The following is a 19772-nucleotide window of genomic DNA, read 5'->3' on the forward strand; positions in this document are numbered from 1 at the left end:
ATTCTTTCTAATTTACCTAACTGAGATTTAGATGCTGATCTGTATGTTATACAACCATAATCAAATACCATTCTTATCATTGTTGTATAAATGTTTTTTAAAGCCATTCTATCAGCCCCCCATTCACTTCCTGAAACACATCTCATTACATTTAACATCTTCTTGCATTTCTCTACCATTTTATCTATGTGTATTTTCCATGTTGCTTTACTGTCAAACCGTACTCCTAGAAATCTTACTTCTGAAACTCTTTCTAATTCCTTATTATATATATCTTTATTTTTAAATCTTTATTTACCTTTTTATTTGTAAAGAAGATGGATTTAGCTTTCTCTACTGAGAATTTAATGCCCACTTATGGGACCATTTTTCAACATTATTTAAGGCTGATTAAATTTTTTAACTATATTCTTCATTTCCTCCTCTGAACCAAAGGGCTCCATCATCTGCAAACAGCGATTTACCCTAATTAATATCAGCTGTAGCAAAAACATAATTAATCATAATAATAAACAGTAATGGACTTATGACACTTCCTTGGGGTGTCCCGTTTTCTATCAAGCCCCTATAGGATATAACTTCTCCAATCTTCACTTTAATGTTTCTTTCAATTAGGAAATCTTTAATCCAATTATATATTCTTCCTCCTATTCCAATCTGATCAAATTTTATTAGCAGTCCTTCCTTCCATAACATGTCGTACGCCTTTTACACATCAAAAAATACTGCTATTACTGTTTCTTTACTTATTAAGGCTTTCCTTATATCCCCCCACTTTGGTATGGGGATAAGAAATTTCTTTTCTCCAGATAGTACATTAATCAATCAGTTATCATCTTTTCCATTCATTTACATAAATGTGTAGTTAAAGCTATAGGCCTGTAATTTAATGGTTTGCTTGGGTCTTTCCCTGATTTCCTTATAGGTATTATTAATGCACCTTTCCAGTTCTGTGGTAAAACTCCTTCCTCCCATATTATATTATAAAACTTTAATATTATTTCTAATGAGTCTTCACTAAGTTGCTTTAACATACTATAGCTTATTTTGTCTTGTCCTGGTGCTGATGTCTTCATTTTTTAATGCTCTCTTTAATTCCTGATTTGAGAAAGGTACATCCAACATACCATTCCATGTTTCCCTCTTTTCCAATAGATGTGGATATTCTTTTGAGAGTTTCTCTCTCATTTCCTTACTCTCCTGTGTCAAATTGGCTGACATGTTTATTTTTGTAAAAGCACTCCTGAACATTCCAGCTTTCTCCTTATCTTCTATAGCATTCTCATCTTCTATAGGTGTGTTTTTACCTATTTCTTCACAAAATGATCTCCAGTATTCTTTCTTTGCTTCTCTTATTGTTCTTATTGTTTCTGCCTGAGATTTCTTATATATTATCATATTTTCCCAGTTGTGGGTTTTCTTCAATATTTTAAATGCTTTCCTTTTCTTCTTTACTGTTTTTATACATTTCTCATTCCACCATGGTACTATCCTCTCCATCCTCTTTCCTTTACTTTTTGGAATACATATTTCTGCAGCATTCTTTATGGCTGCAACTATTTCTGTATTTATCCTATCTATATTTCTTTCTTCATTAATCTCAATTCTTTCCAATCCTTCCTCACTCATTATCTTAATTTTTTCCCAATTGGCTTTCTCATACTTTCATTTTTCTGCATTTCCTTGTTTTCCCTTCCTTATCTCACTTGTATTCATGATTGTACTTCTTATTGGGTAATGATCACTTCCAATTGTACATTTCTTTAAAACTTCCCAGTTCATTATTCCTCCTAATGTACTTGATACATGTGTTAGATCCAGTGCTGACTCTAATCCTGATTTTACATCCACCCATGTACAATTCCCATCATTTAAGCATACCAAGTTTTTTGCTTCCATTTTTCAATCATCATTCCATTTATATCTGTTCTTTTTCCACCCCATAACGTATTAAAATCCCTACACCATATCACCCTTTCACCAATTTGACCTTTTATATTTTCTATATTCTCCATTGTTAATTTTTGCCATGGGTTATAGAAGTTTAGTATTACATATTTCTTCTTTTCCATCCATATTTCCACTACTATATATTCCATTATTTCTCCTTTTTCCAAGATTCTATATGGTATTCCATCTTTTAAGAATGTGACACACCCACCACCTTTACCTTCTTCCCTGTCTCTTCTCACACTTGTTTATCCTTTTAAAACAAAATCTATCCTAGGATTCAGCCATGTTTCCTGGACTCATATTACGTCTGGTTTATTTACCATATGATTTATATACTCTTTAAATTCTTGACCATTAGCACATAGACTTCTTGCATTCCATTAATAACATAATCGATGTTATCCAACCCATGACTCCTGACTTTGTTGACTGTCCGTTTGTTAAGTCCTTTCCTTACTGTCTCCCATGTCAATCCTCTTATATCTAGAAATCTCAGCTGCTTTTACTATGATCTGAATCTTTTCAGTTCTTCTTTCTGTCTGGGCTGTGCAATTAATTACTTCTGCTACAAAGAGCACAAAGTTTTTCTTGCTTAATATCATTGTATCTTCTGTTATTCTGCTATCACCATTTAATCTCCTTGTCTCTTCATTCTCTTTATCATTTCCCATTCTTTCCTTTCCACTTTGCTTGTTCCTTGAATCTACTGCTTTAACTGCTTCCGCATATGTTATATTATGCTTGACTTTTTCTTGTTGTATCTCCACTGCCCTTTTCCTGACCAAAGATCCTCCACATGCCATGCTGTGATTTCTTCCACAATTATAGCATTTCACTTCTGCTCCAACTTCATACTTCCCATACTTTTATGTATGTATGTGTTAATTTTTGTATCATTTTTGTTTCTCCATTGCAACTCCCAAAGGGACCCCAGAAATCACTCCATCCACCCATGCATTTTAGCCAACTATCTTATAGTTCATTACCACTTGTCTGCCCACCATTTGTAGTTTTATTGCTTTATTTTTCTGCTCTTCGTTATTGCACATTATCATCAATGCGCCGTCCTGTAGTGTTTTAGACAATTTAATTTCACCTACTAGTTTCCTTAATTCATGAGTCAATGCCATTGGATTCATTCTTGCTATACCATGTCTTCCTTTAAATTTCAGTATTACCCAGTATTCCTTCCTATTCTTATCTCTTTCAACTTCCTCTCCCTCACTATCTAAGGAACTATTCCGATCCTTCCTCTTTCCTTTTTTTCCTCTTTTTTGTTGCATATTTTCCTGTCCTTCCTTCTACCTGTGTCCATCCTACCTCCATTTCGTCCTCATCTTCACCTGTGTCTTCCACTCCTCTTTTATTCCTTGATCCATTCCCATTTCTATTTCCTTGAGATCTTGTCATCTCAAGAGAAATTTTATGTTTTTTCCAACCTCACACTCCTAAATCCTTAGTAATCCTACAGCGAATCTCTGCTCCTCCAGAGTTGGTTTTCTGCCTGATTCACCATGTGTAAGCTTGGTAACTTTGTTTCCAATTAAAATTGTAAAAACCTGTGCACAGCCCCAATTCCCAACCAATCAGATTGGAGATGTTATACTATTTTTAATATATTTAAAATGTAATATTGCATGAATATTTCATGAAAAAAATTCTAATTCATCAAGTATTTACTCAACTTAATTTAATGTCACTTCAGTTCCATATGACTTTCTTTCTTCTGTGGAACACAGTTATCATTCTCTCTCAAAATCAAATACTTGATCATCAATATTGGGCAGTTGTGATGTCATGACGTTTGGTCACGAGACAAGCAAGAACCAATGAGGTTTGATGTTATTGACGTCCAATCTGGGCTGTAATCATCATCTTTGATATAGCCTCAGTCAACTTAAATTCCGGCTATTCATCATGCAAAGTAACCATATGCCTTTAAAAGTCTAGATATTAAAAGCATAAGTCATAGACTACTTTTACTGTTGTTTTACGCTGTCATTATATGGCAAAAAGCAGTGTTAAGATATATATATATATATATATATATATATATATATATATATATATATATATATATATATATATATGTATGTGTGTGTGTGTGTGTGTGTGTGTGTGTGTGTGTGTGTGTGTGTGTGTGTGTGTGTTTTTTCCTTTTGTGTTGTGTATAAGTTAATTGGGAACTGGTTTAGGGAAGTTGTGTTCCCACTGGTGTGTCGATCAGGACACAGGAGGCAGGAGTTCGAAGTTCACAGTCTTTAAAAGTTTGACAACAAGCATTTGAAATGGGTACTGCAGTCCAAATAAAAATATTGGAGAGTTGTCTGCCCCGCCCCAGACTCGAAGCTCATGCGGGTTGCCAGAATGTTGACACACAAATTAGACAACTCAGCGTCCGTTTTAAAGGATTTCTGGGCTATAAGCTGTCTCCATCTTCCAAAGGCATCTCCAATATTTATCCTTGTTTTACTACGCCTCTGATCATGGTGGTTTTAGATGGATGGCGAGGCTTTTTAGGTCAGGTGGAATCTGTTATCTCTGATCCAGTTTGTTTGCTGGCTTCCATGGCTGCAGCACGCAGTGTTGTTAGCCTGCAAACTTGTTCAAATCTGGCAACCCGGCGGTGTGGAAATACTATTGGTGAGTAGGCAGTGGACGGGATCACACAGGCCAAAACATAAAACAGAAATTCCTGCCCGGAATGTAAATGTGAATTGCTTCGTGCTAGGTCATCAGCCGGGTTGCTATGGGAGTCCACATACCTCCAGGTACATCCAGCAGTCCGCTCCTGGATCTCTGCTATCCTTGTCCCAACAAACATTTTGAATCTGTATGATTCAGAATTTATCCAAACAAGGACAGTTTTGGAGTCTGTCCAGATGATTACTTTATTGACTTTCAAAGTGAGCTCGGTCTTGAGGAGTTTGGCTAGCTGAGCACCATTCAGGGCTGTACACAACTCTAGTCGGGGGATGGTATGCTATCATTTAGGGCAACTCTGGATCTTGCCATAATGAAGGAGAGCTGGATGTGGCCGTGGTGATCTTCTGTGCGTAGATAGGAAACAGACCCATAAGCCTGCTCAGAAGCGTCACAGAAGATATGGATCTGTCTGGTAACCCAAGACTTTTCAGTATCTGACCAGAACTTGGAATGTGGAGCATTGATTCATGTAATGATCCCTGCTATCACAGTAAGGACAGAAGGCATTGCCATTTTAAATTTTTTTAGCTGGCTACGGCAGCATCTGAGCTAAAGTTGCATGATTTGTACCATGAAGGATAGTGGCTGGCCTAATCTGGGGTCTTTGCAAAAATCCACTTTTTATTTCCCCATGTCTTCCTCGGATTTGTCTCTGCCGAAGCTCTCATGGTCTTGACACCATGACTCAAATTTCAGCCACTTTGCTGAGTCAAGGAGTGTGTAAACTGTATCAGGTTCATGGCTCATGTTCCTTCTAAAGGCTGCCCATAGATCTGGTGGTAATTTAGTGAGAAGTCGAGCCACATGGGAACCACACCGTAATTCAACTTCTCCCTCTGTTCCCAAAGTCTTAAGGAGGCCTACCAGTGCCTGAACCTGGAGAGCGAAGTGCTCAAAGCTTGGTGTGTCGCCAGGTTGAATGTCTGGGGAGTCCAATACGGCTGCTATTTTACTTAGAGCCAGTTGACGAGATCAACCAAACCTCTCAGTGCTGCCATAGTCTCTGAATATGGGGTGAGTGAGTTCAGAAATGAGTCTGCTATCAGACGTGCTTCCATTAACTTGAAATGATCAACTAGCACCTGGTATTTAAAGAGCTCAGTTGCATCTTCTGGTTGCAGGTTACCAAAGGCTAACTTAAGGCAGGCAAATTCACCTGCGTCTCGATGGATTAAATCAGGTATGGTTGACTGAGGACCCCTATAGGTTGTCTCCTGCCTAGTTATACTTGTCTGCCACTGCATGGGGTTTACTGTAGACCCATAGGGTTGAGAGTGGGAATAAACTGCAGGTATGTAGGGAGTAGAGGTTTTCATCTCAGTCTTCATCTGCCGTGTGTCCTGATAGTTTCTGGAGGGATCAGGTGTGCTTAAGGGAACATGACTTACTCTCTCAGCAGCAAAGCTTTCTGAGTAACGATGTCAGATTGGTGATGGAGCAAGGTGGGCCTCTCTGTCTGTAACATCAGTAATAACTGGCATTTACACTGATAACTGTCCAATGCAACCATTAATTACTTGGCAGTAGTACCACTTTTCACTGCTAGGACACCATAAATGGAGTTCTCTCTAGAGACATCTTTTTGCTGAGTCATTACACAATTGGTTAACTAATGATAATTAATACTAAACAGAACTATACAAGATTCAAATATATAAATTAACACATACATACATATATATACATATCACTTATTAATACCAATGTTGTAATAAATGTAAATATAAGGTAAATTATCTTGAAGAGCAGATTATGCAAGGCATGGGAATATTCCTATCACTCAATAAGCGAAGGAGTTCACGACATCTTAATTATTGTTATAATATATATTAAGTAAACAACACTCATGAAATGACTTACTCATTGTCATTTATGCACAAAATCAACACATATGCACTTTAATAAGGCAGCAGGTGAGTTCAGTCCTTGTACTGGGAAGACCACAAGTTACTCAATGCTCTCCACTCATCGGAAACGGAAAGTGACTGACATCACACTATAACCAAAGCTCTGATTGGCTGACTTCCGTACATGTGTTACATGAAAGAAAGAAAGTTGTATGTCATTGAAGCGACATTAGGATGAGTAAATAATGACAAAATACTATTGTTTAATGGTAGTATTCTATTTCGAAAATAGCCTAAACTCATGGTAACAACATTCAAGATGGGGGCAGACACCCCATATCAGCTATCAGGTATGCTCAAAGTTCCTCTGCTATCTATGCACTTTCTGAGTAAATGGACTTTTCAAACCTTGTATTTTTTGACATTTCCCACCAAATGAAATTTTTGCATTTATATGTTATTTTGTAGTTAAACTCTTGATTTTTATTCATTTGTAGCATTTTTACAGTCCCTAATTTTTTTTTTTTTTTTTTTTTTTTTTTTTTTTTTGCTAATATATTGGTGTTAAATGCTATGTTCATAGAAGTAAGATAATGAAAAATGGACTTTCAAATCTGCTGTTCAATGTTCAGACTAGAGGTCGACTGATATATCGGTTTTGCCAATTAATCGTCACCGATAACAGAATGGTTATCGGCAAAAATCCACACTGATAGTTTTTCCCCATTGCGTCTGGTACTGGAGCAACAGGGAAGGGTCTGCTATACAGTATGAGAGCGGCACTTCACTGATGCCTTGTGGTGTTTGTTTTGACATGTGAGACTATACTCTGCATGGAACGGAACACTTCAGATGCGGATTTAAAACATCAACAACGAAAAGGTATGTACACCGTACACTACAGTACATGTTGTCATATCATTATAAAGTAATTAATTTGTTGACTAGATGCTGCATTAGTAGAGAACAGCAGTATGTTTGCCGACAAGGCTGAGAGGACGCTAACATTAAAGCTAACTGCAAGCGGTTAGAACAATGTGATAAAAATATACGCAAGTCCTACCCAAATGTTTAAATGTTACGATTGTTACCATCTATTACCATCTATTTGCATTAGTTTATATCTAGCTGGTCATGTTTATGCATTTGTTAGCCAGCTAATTTGCACATTTAAAGCTAGTGAAGTGAGAAAGCAAATTAATATCTTCATTCAGCTGAGAGAAACGTATAAACAAATCAGAAACGCATCTGATTTCAATAAAAACATTTTATGCTCTCTGTAATATGATGACTTCAGATTGATCACATTCTTGTGCTAAAAAAGGCTAGACACAGCGCAACAAATACAGTTTAACAGAAAGCAGGTGTCTCAGTATGCTTTTAAAGTTCTTTTTAATTAGACACATCATCTAAAAAACTGCACTCCTGCACGAGACGCTGAATAAACAAAAATGAAGGGAAACAAAGACGTTCGTCTAGCGCACGTTTACATAGAAAAACAAATGGATGGTTGCAAAAGCATTCGGTGCAGCCCCTTACAGTAGGTGGAGGTCTTTGGCCATTGCGTCTTGCTCTCTTATAAGCATTTCTCAGATTAAGCAGTGAGTTGTTTAAATGCGTTGTCAGGAAAGATATTCAACTTGGAAATATGTGTCTCAATATTCTCGCTTTCGGTTCCAGTCTGTTGTGTTCCATCTGTTTGAACAGCCCCTGGCCTGGGCTCATAGTCTGAGCCGCTTCACCACCGAGTAGAACCGAATACCACTGCTACTCTACATACAACTGGACTGAATAAAAACCAATGTGGTATTTCGCTGTTATTATAAAGCTTGAGTTTATTTATTTATGCTCATTAGCTGAAAATGAAATGCTCTTTTTTTAACAGCCAGGATAGGAATGTTCTATGCAATAATATAATGGTGCTGAATGGTTTATTTATTTATTGCGCCTAAGGACCAAGGAAACAACGTCAATTAAAAAATCAGCTGACTTTAAAATTTGAAAATTAGTTATTTCATTAAAAAAAGTACAATACATTTTCATGGTTCAGTCAGTACTGTTTATTTTTGTAATAAAGTTAAGCACTATTTTACTTTGAATGTTATTTTTTCATTCTGTATCAATTTTAAAAACTATCGGTTGATTAATCGGTTATCGACAGGTACTGCCCAACTTAGTTATCGTATCGGTAAAATCCACTATCGGTCGACCTCTAGTTCAGACAGTTTTAGCCATCAGTTGGACCATTTCAGGAAAACAAATGGGTAGAATTTACTAAGACAATAAAAACAGGACACAACTGTACACTGATATTTCTTATTTGATGCACATTCAACCTGTGCTTTGTGTCTGGCAAGATGGCCACCAACACTTTCAGAGCACAAAGGTGACTTCCATTAGAAGAGTGGCCAATATTGCTGGGTTTCCTATGGAAGTTATAGTGAAAGCTAAGTATTGGCTAATAATAGTTTTTTGAACATGAGATACTGAGCTCTCTGAAGAACAGCAGGCAGTCATAAGTCAAGAGTCTATGATAAAGAGTCCAATGTCATCTATGTTATTTTGTAGCACTTACTTGGCTGATGGAACGCAGCACTTGTACTTGTAGCGTCTAAGTTGTATGCCAGTGTTTTAAATTAAATATTAAGTAAGAAATTGTTAATTTAAAAAAATAAATTAGATTAAAATACTAAATAAGAAATTGTTCATTAAAAAAAAAAAAAATAATAATAATAATCAAAGATTCTGGGATGCTTAATTTAACTGAGCAACCAAAGCTGTGTCCCAAATGAAGCACTATACACTATGCGCTTACAGAATACACTATGCACTCAGACATGTAGTCTATACATTTTCAGTGTAGCATCATCCCAAACGTTTTTGTTTTACTACACGGAAGCATTCGCTGTTTAACAGCTAATGGAATTGACGTTTTTCACTTGATGTGTTGCAAGTTTGCCGCAAAGCTCATTTGCATGTGAAAATTATCAGTGGCGAATTTGCTTCAAGTTTGTGGCAAATTTGCCATGAACTCTTGATTTTTGTAAGGGAGTACAGAAGTGTACGGTCGTGCCGGCCTGTGTGGCGGGGGATGTCAGCTTCCTGTGGGGGGCTCTAAGTTGGGGCCGAGAACTGGGCTCGAGCTGAGGCGAAGCCGCCTGTGCTTTCACCGCCGCAGGGGGACGCCCTCGGTGAGCAGACAGGATACGGGATCTTGAGCCGCGCCGGGGCAAGATGTGTTGTATAGCCTCCGTCTGCTTCCTCACCACCGAGAACTGCTGGGTGAAGTCCTCGACAGTGTCGCTGAATAGGCCGATCTAGGAGATGGGGGCGTTGAGAAAGCGAACCTTGTCCGTGTCCCTCATCTTGACCAGATTCAGCCACAGGTGGCGTTCCTGGACCATGAGGGTGGACATCGCCTGCCCAAGTGCTCGCGCCGTGACCTTCGTCTTCCGGAGGGCAAGGTCGGTCGCCGAGCGCAGCTCCTGCTTCACATCGGGATCAGGACTACCCACGTGCAGTTCCTTTAGTACCTTGGCCTGCTGTGCTTGCAGGAGGGCCATGGCATGCAGGGCAGAGGCAGCCTGACCAGCAGCGCTGTAGGCTTTGAGACAACGTCGTCCTACAGGCCTTGGAAGGGAGTGCCGGGCGATCCCGCCAGGTGGCTGCGCTTTGCTTGGAGGGTGGAAGGTTCCACTCCAACCAGACACACGCAGCGGCCCGGGCAAGCATGGCGGTCATCTCGTCGTCAGCCTCAGACTGGGCGAGCTGACCCGAAGGTGGCAGCCGACCAGAAGGTGGATTTACCCGGCGGAGCCGCGCCCATTGAAGCCCCCAAATCGCCTCCAGCACCAGCCGGGCCGGCCTCGTACCCGGAGGTAAAAGGCGAGGTGCGGGGGATGGCTAGAGTGGCTTTCCCCCAGAAGAAGGAAAGCCGCGACCGCAACGTTGCCATGGTCATATTCTTGCAATGAGAACATGAACCATCCACGAATGCTGCCTCAGTGTGATCGCTGCCCAGACACATGAGGCGTGGCCGTCGGACGCGGAGAGATAGCGAACGCATCCAGGAATCACACAAAGACGGAAAGACGTTCAACGTCAATGTGTGTGCTCTAATAGAGAAAATATACTCTTTAGCAGGAATATACACTCTTTTAGGACTGTCGAAGCGCCCAGGGGCGAAATCTGCACTCGTTGTGCAGAAGGAGAGAAAGCCGCTGGAAATGCGCCATATATCCAACAGCATACGCTTCTTGAGAGGTGAATGGATCAGCAGTAGTATTCAGCTCGCTGATAGTACAACCGCTCGGCTCCAAAGAAAAAATCTGAATGAGTGGTTGCGAGCCAACTCCTTTTATACCCGTATGTCTGGGGGAGTGGCATGCAAATTCCACTCGCCAATTCTCATTGGCCTTTTCTCAAAGATCTGAGGTATTCGGGGCTCTCAAGATCGACCCCTAGTGTCACTACATCGACACAACTTCGAGTGAGTAACAGAAGGGGAAGTGTGAATTTGCATTTATGCATGAAAGTAAGGTTCTATCACTTCAAGATGTGAGCTATAATATGCAACACAACAAATTTTGATTAAATATTACAGACATTTTTTTTCATGAATCATGCAAGCAAGTAAATAGTGTTAATTTAATTTCATGCAGGTTTAAACCATTTTAAACAGTGTGAGGGCGTCATCATACAACATTAGCCACAAGAGGGCAGTCTGGATGTCAGGATCAACTCGATGAGAACTTATTCAATGATTACAGTAAACACCATCCCTGTTCAGAGCGGAAGTGTGGCCGGCAAGAAGTCCGGTCTTATTTTTTGAAACAGAAGGAAAAGCCGCACCCTCTATCTTGCTGTCATGGGTCACACAGGGATACATTTACAATCAGACCCACATCACTGTGAGAGAAATAGAGAGTTCATGTCACAGTCAAGCAAATATACAAACACAAAGTTTTTACTTTGTTTTTTTAAATACATTTTCTATTAAAAAAAAAAAAAGGTCATGCTTGAGGAAAGATTAACTTTAAACAGTTAGACATATGTTGTCCCAATAACTGCATATTACTCAAAAAAATAGGCTACTTAAACCTAATAACATCATTCAGATGTCAAAAGCCCTGATGTGTCCTGTAAAAAAATAGTAACAGAGATCAATTTGTAAACTTTGTAATGATTTATACTCTTTTTAGTATCATGTTGAATGTAAAAAATAAAAACAAAATAAATAAATAAACAGTGGCCCCAAAAACTATTTGGACACTTAAGCCAAACTTTAAAAAAATGTCTTTAAATTACATAACTAAATATTAAACCAAGTGACATTTTTTAAAAGAAAGACACAAGCACAAAACACTTCACGAAAATACGTTTTTTAGGATTTAAATTAAAAAAATAAAAATAAATAAAAACAATAAGATAATAGATACTGTATACTGTTTTCTAATAAAGACAAAAAGTATTGTGAAACGTTCTGGTATATCAATTTGTAATGAGCTAAACCAATTTGATCAATTTGTAAACTTTGTAATGATTTATACTCTTTTTAGTATCATGTTGAATGTAAAAAATAAAAACAAAATAAATAAATAAACAGTGGCCCCAAAAACTATTTGGACACTTAAGCCAAACTTTAAAAAATGTCTTTAAATTACATAACTAAATATTAAACCAAGTGGCATTTTTTAAAAGAAAGACACAAGCACAAAACGCTTCACGAAAATACGTTTTTTAGGTTTTAAATAAAATAAAAATTAATAAAAACAATAAGATAATAGATACTGTATACTGTTTTCTAATAAAGACAAAAAGTATTGTGAAACTTTCTGGTATATCAATTTGTAATGAGCTAAATCTGTGGTTTCTATAGGACACCTGTGAACTTGAGGAGAACTGACTTACAACCTCTAATAAACACCTTAAAATGTAATTGCAAATTGCCTATTGGTTAAGATTTGTTCAAAGAAAAGGTGCAGCATAATTTGTTTCCAGCTAATGCAATGAAATTCAGTCCAAATACTTTTGGGGGCTATTGTATCTGGCCTCTGTAAATTAAACTTTTTTTTTAAGTGAAATCTCGAAGGTCAAAATGAAACTAAAACACAAAGGATTCTAATTAGACAATATGAAAAAAACAATAGGTTTAAGATAAAAATAATAATAATAATAATAATAATAATAATAATAATAATAATAATAAAATAAATCGTATTCAAAAACTTTTTGTGATTCTGAAGTTTCTCTTTCAGATTTCTCCTATAGTCTGGAGAGTCCAAAGTCATCTAGTGGGTGTTGTGGTCCAATTGGTCCTGACAGGGCGCTTGTGTTTCTTATCTTCAAGCACACAGACGTCTAGAACAAAGAGGCTTGTGGTTAAAAATATACCTCTCCACCCAAATCTGATACTTAGACTCTGTTGATAGAAACGTTCAGAAATAAAGCTTTTGGCTGCAAGAAGTGACCATTTTGTAACACAACAATATAAACAATCACAGTCCAGTGACATTCTCAATGAATCTGAAGTGTGAAATAAACAAATCAACATTAAACTTGTGCTTGCATAGAAGTGTCTATACGTTCACGTACATGCGTAGAGTATTTTTTAGGCTTGTTTCACTTCAGTGTCTCACACAATGAGCTCTTGCAAGGAGAAAAAAATCCTTGACTGCAACGTTTTAGATGTCTACAACAGAGAATTTCAAAGTAAAACTGTTTTTAAATTTACAGTGGGTTTCAAAAATCTACAATTTACAATTATGATTAGGAAATCAAATTTAAGCACATTTGTGACATTGATCATGTTAACTCCCTTGTACAAAAGATCAGATTTCCTTGCTTCCATTAAAGCACACAAGATGCTTTTTTGGAACATTCTCAAATCATGCTGGGATAACATGGATCATTAGCATTTGCAATTTGCACAAACTTTCAAATTTTGTAAGATGGAGTGCATGCTGTCATTAAAGCAAAGGGGGGACATACCAGATACTAAGAAATTATGCAATTTTCAAAATTATATATAATATATATATTATTATTTTTATTTTTTTTAAATTTCCATGTCAACTCAAATTGTTATGCTTATAATATTATTTGTAATGATATATTTTGCTTTTATTTAGATTTTTATTTTTAATAATTCCAAAAGACTTTTGGACCCTTTTGTATATATATTTTTAATTTTTGTGTGTTAGATTACAGTAGTATTATGTGTGTGAGAGGATGAGTTGCTGTGTCCCTTATGCTGTTTTTGTGATTTGATTGAGGCATCAGACAGGAAGGGTCAGGATTAGAGAAACAGGAAACTGACATAGGGAAATGCCGTGCGTCACAGACAGTCACTTACTGCTTAAAGACATTCCAGCCTCGGTTCTGAAATGGAGTTTTTCCACAGTTCTCCAATAAATCTCCTGTTTTTAGCTGGTAAGTCACTTTGATAACACCGATCAGACTGCATTTGATGATTATAGATGCACTTAAAATGAACCTTTAAAAAAATAAACTTTAAAATTAGCTTAATTGTTTTTGTATTTGTGTAGCTGACAGATAACATAACCATGAACTTTTTTAATCAACATCAAGATTTTAGGTTAAAATTTTATGAATGTATATGGGAAAGTGTATCTTGTTCACCTTTTAAATTGATCACCATTATGAATTGCCTTTTTGCCTTCACTTGTACATTTTAAATGGTCCTGCAGTGACAAATATTCTTTTTTTAGTTGCATATATTCCATGCAGTCCCTCAATTAATATAAGGTCATAAAAACTGCATGTATAATAATTATAAAAGCATTAAAAAAAGAAATAATATTAGAAAAAATATTTCAAGTCAACTACCCATTTGTCTATTTTTCGAATATGTTTAACAAATTTCAAAGTTGGTCATTTGTATTATTGTGATTTATGAAGGATAATAGTTACAGTATTTATGCTGAAAAGACTCAAAGCTGAAGAAATCATAAATATACTATATATATATATATATATATATATATATATATATATATATATATAATGTATGTATGTATGTATGTATATATAAACAAACCTAATTTGTTGTAGTCTAATTTAGGAGAGACCGCGGTTAGTCGTCACACCTTTTACTTCAGAAAGTATTTCTCAAGGAAGGTTTATTTTTGAAAGTCAATTTTTGTACAGACACATACAGTACTGTACCTTAAAGTCTTGGCAACAAAAGGTATGAACATTTCCTCTGTCATTGCCCAGGAAAAAAGGTACAGTTCATGTAAGTTATCAATATGGGAGCCTGACACTGAAACATCTTCAACATATCTCTATTTTAAGTGTATTATAGGCTATTTAATAGCTTTTCTGCAAAATTATAATGGTCAATAATAAGTTTAAATGCAAAACAATTCATGAAGTAATTTAAACTTAATTAATAATTTAATGAACTTAATAATTTAAATAAAAAACTAAATATTGAATTGTATGCAATTGCAATATTTAAAACACATGTGAAAACTTGCCCCAATATAAATATGACAACATGCATGCCTGACTTGACATTTTTGAAATATATCAACCTTTTGGTTAAAATCTAAAATTCTTAGTTTGAGACTAAGAGACTTTGAACTAAGTGTTTGAAACCAACATACAAAACAACTGCTAGTGAAATTGGACTTCCAACTCAATACCTTGTTGTAATTAAGATTAAGCCTTTTCTTCAACTTACACGTGTGACCACTAGCCCTGTACTCCTCTATGTATTTTAACAAGTGCTGTAATTCATGCGCAGATGTTGACCTTTGTTTTAAAGCCTGGTTTTCAAGTGTGCTGGATCCATGCAGATTGTCTGACATTTGCCAGTCCTGTCATCAGCATGCCAGTTGTCCTCTAAATGATGACGTCAAACATGCCTGCTTCTGCAAAAATGGTTTCACTGGTGATGGAATCAACATTTGCCAGGGTTCGTAATTTATTTTTATTGTATAAAAACAAATGATAAATGTACTTCAGGGCTTTTGTTATTTGTATAAGATAAAAAATAAAAATAAAAGAAATCTGACAATTCTTACATTATTTATCAATCTTGGGTGTAATGTAGCAATGTTTTAGGTCAATATCAAATATAATTCTTAGAATAAATGTGAGTCAGATCAGTGCCAGATAAAGCGTCAGTTGACTTATGCAATAAACATGGGCTTGTATCAGTTATGCAGTATATGAAATGGCCCATCTGATTATCTGGTGTAACATATGGGCTTATTTGTTATGAACCTGAGACACTGTTTCCATTGGTTGTTCTGTATGTCAGTCACACCCACTTGACAGGTATGTGACATGCCTCTGTATGTGTGACCAGTGAGTTAAACGCATTCCAGTGTCCCGTCTTGATTTCTTAAAAGCACACGTAACATGGAAATATATTACAGTGGAGACGAGGATTGAAAGGGGACATGAGATAGACTGTTTTCGCTGAAAAAGAAATTGCAACAGTGCACTTGTCGTAAAAAGGAATGAGGCACGAGTTGGATTAAGCGGCTAACAGGTGTGCGAGCATGGTGGCGGGAAGACTTTGAATCCTAACTGAAACATTTTGAACTGTGGATGCAAGTCAATGATGTCGCAACTAAGAAAAAGGTCAGCGTTTTTCGGTGCGAAAACTTATGGAGAAATTTGGTCACGGCGATGAAACTGAGCTCCATGTCGTATGATGAGCTAAAAACAGTGCTTTTAGCACATTACAGACCACAGCCACTATTGGATATTGCAGAACTATTTCAATTCCAGAAATGGAACCAAAAAGAGGATGAGTCAGTGGCGAATTATGTTGTGGCTTTGAGACAATTATCAGTTAATTGTGCTTTTGGACAGTATTTGGGAGATGTATTAAAAGACAGATTTGTGAGTGGACTAAATTCGGAATCATTGCAATGCAAATTGCTGAGTCAAAAAGGCTTAATGTTCAACCAGGCATGTGAAATTGCGTCATCAATGGAGTCGGCCTCAAGGAACGCACTGGAATTTGCAGGAAAGACAAAGGATGCACCATCAGTGAATGCAGTGCAAGAAGCAAAACATTTTCCTTAGAGGGGGAAAGTGCAGTTAAAAAGCAGTACAGATTTTTCAAAGGAATGATTCCAAAAAAATTTACTCAAAAAAGAAATGCCAGCAAATGTTACAGGTGTGCAGGGAAGCATTTGGCCAGGGACTGTAGATACAAAAATGAAAATGTAATGTGTACAGTGAAAAAGGACACATTGCCAGAGCCTGCAGAAACAAAAGATCTGCTGTACAGACTCATTATGTGGAAGCTGGAAGTGGCAGTAATATAAGGGAGGATGAGACTGAACTTTTTGGGGGTCTATACAGTGTACTTAGCATCAAATGGAACCATGGGAAATACAGTGAATGTGAAACTGGATGGTAAAGTCCTTGACATGCAGTTAGACACAGGGGCTGTGGTGTAACATATTTCAGAACAGTCTTACAAGGTGGCTCTGTCACACCTGCCATTGAACAAAACAAGTTTTTAGCTAACCACGTACTCAGGTGAGAGGATTCCATTGCTTGGATATGTGAATGTGCCAGTATGTGACATTGCCTTTGATAATTGTAAAAGGAAACAGGCCATCCTTAATAGGCCGAAATTGGCTTGAGAAATTTCAGTTCAATTGGCAGAACATTTTCACTGTTGAAAAAGCTGAGGTGACTGATGACCCAGCTGTAAAATCAGTGCTGCAGCGACACCCAGAGGTGTTTTCAAATGAGCCTAGTGCAACAAAAGAGTTCCAAGTTACCATCCAAATCAGACCAAATGCAAAACCCATTTTTCAGAAGGCTAGACCAGTTCCTGATTCTCTAAGAGAAGCAGTGGATAATTAGCTGGAGAGACTAAAAACGGGAATAATCTCAAAGGTTAAGAGGAGTGAATGGGCAGCACCCTTTGTAGTTGTTCCAAAAAAGTGTCAAGTCCATCTGCATATGTGGTGATTATAAAGTCACTATAAATCAGAGTCTGGAAGAGGACACCTACCCATTGTCAAACACAGAGGACTTGTTTGCGACCTTGGTGGGAGGGACATAGTTCAGTAAACTTGATCTGGCACATGCTTACCAGCAACTGAAATTGGATGCTGATTCAGAGAAATACTTTACTATACCTTACCATAAATTCTTACATGACTGTATAGGAACCACCATCTCAGCTATGGGGTTGCTAGTGCTCCCTCATTTTTCCAAGCAGTCATGGATCAAATATTACAGGGAGGCTGGATGAGGTGCTTACCAGACTGGAGAGATATGGACTGAGAGTGTAAATTCATGCAAAGTAGTGTGGAGTATCTAGGAAATCGCATTGACAAGGAGGTGTTGCATCCTACTGTAGAAAAGGTTGCTGCAATTATCAATGCACCTAAACCAAACAATGTCACCGAACCACGGTCATTCCTGGGTTTACTCAGTTATTATGGCCGTTTTCTCCAGAACTTATCCAGCCTACTCCAGCCATTGTATGTCCTGTTGAAAAAAGAGAAGCACTGGACAGCTGCCTGTGATGAAGCGTTTGAGAGAGCAAAACAGCTGCTGCTTAGTAGCAGAGCACTCGTGCACTACGATGCTAGAAAACCACACAAGTTGTCATGTGATGCTCGCCTTATGGTGTTGGGGAGGTAATTTCTCATATCATGGAAAATGGAGACAAGTGCCCAATAGCTTTTGCATCTCGCACACTGCCTGAGGCAGAGAAAAAATATGCCCAAATTGAGCGAGAGGCACTGGCAATCATCAAGTCAAAAAGTTCCATAAATACATCTACGGTTGTAAATTCATGCTTATAACCGACCACAGCCCTCTGCTGACAATCCTGGGGCCAAAGGCAGCAATATCCACCCTAGCTGTCCTCAGAATGCAGAGATGGGCCTTAATTCTCATGGCGTACAACTACAACATTGAGTACCGAAAGTCAGCTGACCACATGAATGCGGACGCCATTTCCAGGCTACCTAGAGCTGAAAAGGACTGTACCAGTGATGAGGCGAGTATATTTTACTTTTCTCATGTTGGAGAGCTGCCTATGTGTGCTAAAGACATTGCACAGGCCACAAGGAAAGATCCAGTTCTATGCAAGGTGTGAAATTACACCGTAAATGGCTGGCCCAACTATGTGTTGGAGAAGAGCCTGAAGCCATACTTTACACATTGACATGAGCTGTCTGAGGATCAAGGATGTGTGCTGTGGGGGATGCGTGTAGTAGTACCACCTAAATACAGACACAGACTGCTGGATGATTTGCACCATGAGCATCCTGGTGTTTGAACCATCCGTATGAAAGCAATGAGTTAAAACACATTCCAGTGTCCTGTCTTGATTTCTTAAAAGTAAGCACACCGTAACATGGAAATATATTACATCTAGTATTTTATTTGTTACCTTAAAGGGATAGTTCACCCAAACATGAAAATTCAGTCATTGTTTACTCACCCATGTGTTGTTATAACCCCATACGACTCTCTTTCTTTTTCTTAACACAAAGGGAGAAATTGTGAAAACGTTGTGCTCAGTGATGTCATGCAATGGCAGCTTATGGTGACCACCTCTTCAAGATTTAAAAGGACACAAAAGTATAATTCAGGAGTCTAATACAGTAAATTATTGTATGCGACTTGTGTCTTGTTCTGAAGGAATACGGTAAGGTTTGTTGAGAAACAAACTGAAATCGAATGCATTATTTAGTGAAAATCTTCAAGGACCACTGGTCTCCTGTGTGCATTCATGAGACAGCCTGCACGTGAGCTTTAGAGCTCCTTGCAGGAGAGAATCAGTACACTGCATGAAAAGAGTCAAATCTGGAAAAATGTTGGAATGGTAAACCCCCACATAACTTCAAGTTTGTCAAATGTATTAGGGAAAAAACTGCCCCAAGAAACATGTAACCGTTAACGTCCACAAAGCCACATTCCTCAATTCAGTGGACATTTAAAGGGAACTGTGAAGTTTGATGGAAATTTACAGAGGAAATTCGGCTGGTTGTGACGACTGATGGCAATTATGCTGTGAGGGCCTTTTATATGTTAATGACTGGCAATTGTGTTCCAGGAGCTACAGAAGAGACTTGATGCAGACCCACACTATACTTGGACTGATCACTTTCATGTGATGACAAGTGACAGAGTCATTTCATTTACGGAACTCTAATTGAAGTTTCACAATGTGTTTCAGATGTTTGCATATTTTATTATTGTTATATTTTTTTATATTTCACGTTTTTCTTTTAAATAAAAATATTTTAA

General features: G+C 37.6%; 1 protein-coding gene across 1 annotated transcript in view; it reads left to right on the forward strand.

The window, feature by feature from the left end:
* The first annotated feature begins 13844 nt into the window (after window positions 1-13844).
* Window positions 13845-19772, forward strand: part of adgrl4 (adhesion G protein-coupled receptor L4) — a 64094-nt gene continuing 58166 nt past the window's right edge. Inside the window, exons 1-2 of the mRNA XM_051673407.1 lie at window positions 13845-13937; window positions 15298-15447. Of these exons, the coding sequence (XP_051529367.1) occupies window positions 13892-13937; window positions 15298-15447 (196 nt within the window). The 5' untranslated portion in view covers window positions 13845-13891. The remainder of the gene's footprint in view (window positions 13938-15297; window positions 15448-19772) is intronic.

The sequence above is a fragment of the Myxocyprinus asiaticus genome, chromosome 35, assembly GCF_019703515.2.
Source record: "Myxocyprinus asiaticus isolate MX2 ecotype Aquarium Trade chromosome 35, UBuf_Myxa_2, whole genome shotgun sequence".
NCBI lineage: Eukaryota > Metazoa > Chordata > Actinopteri > Cypriniformes > Catostomidae > Myxocyprinus > Myxocyprinus asiaticus.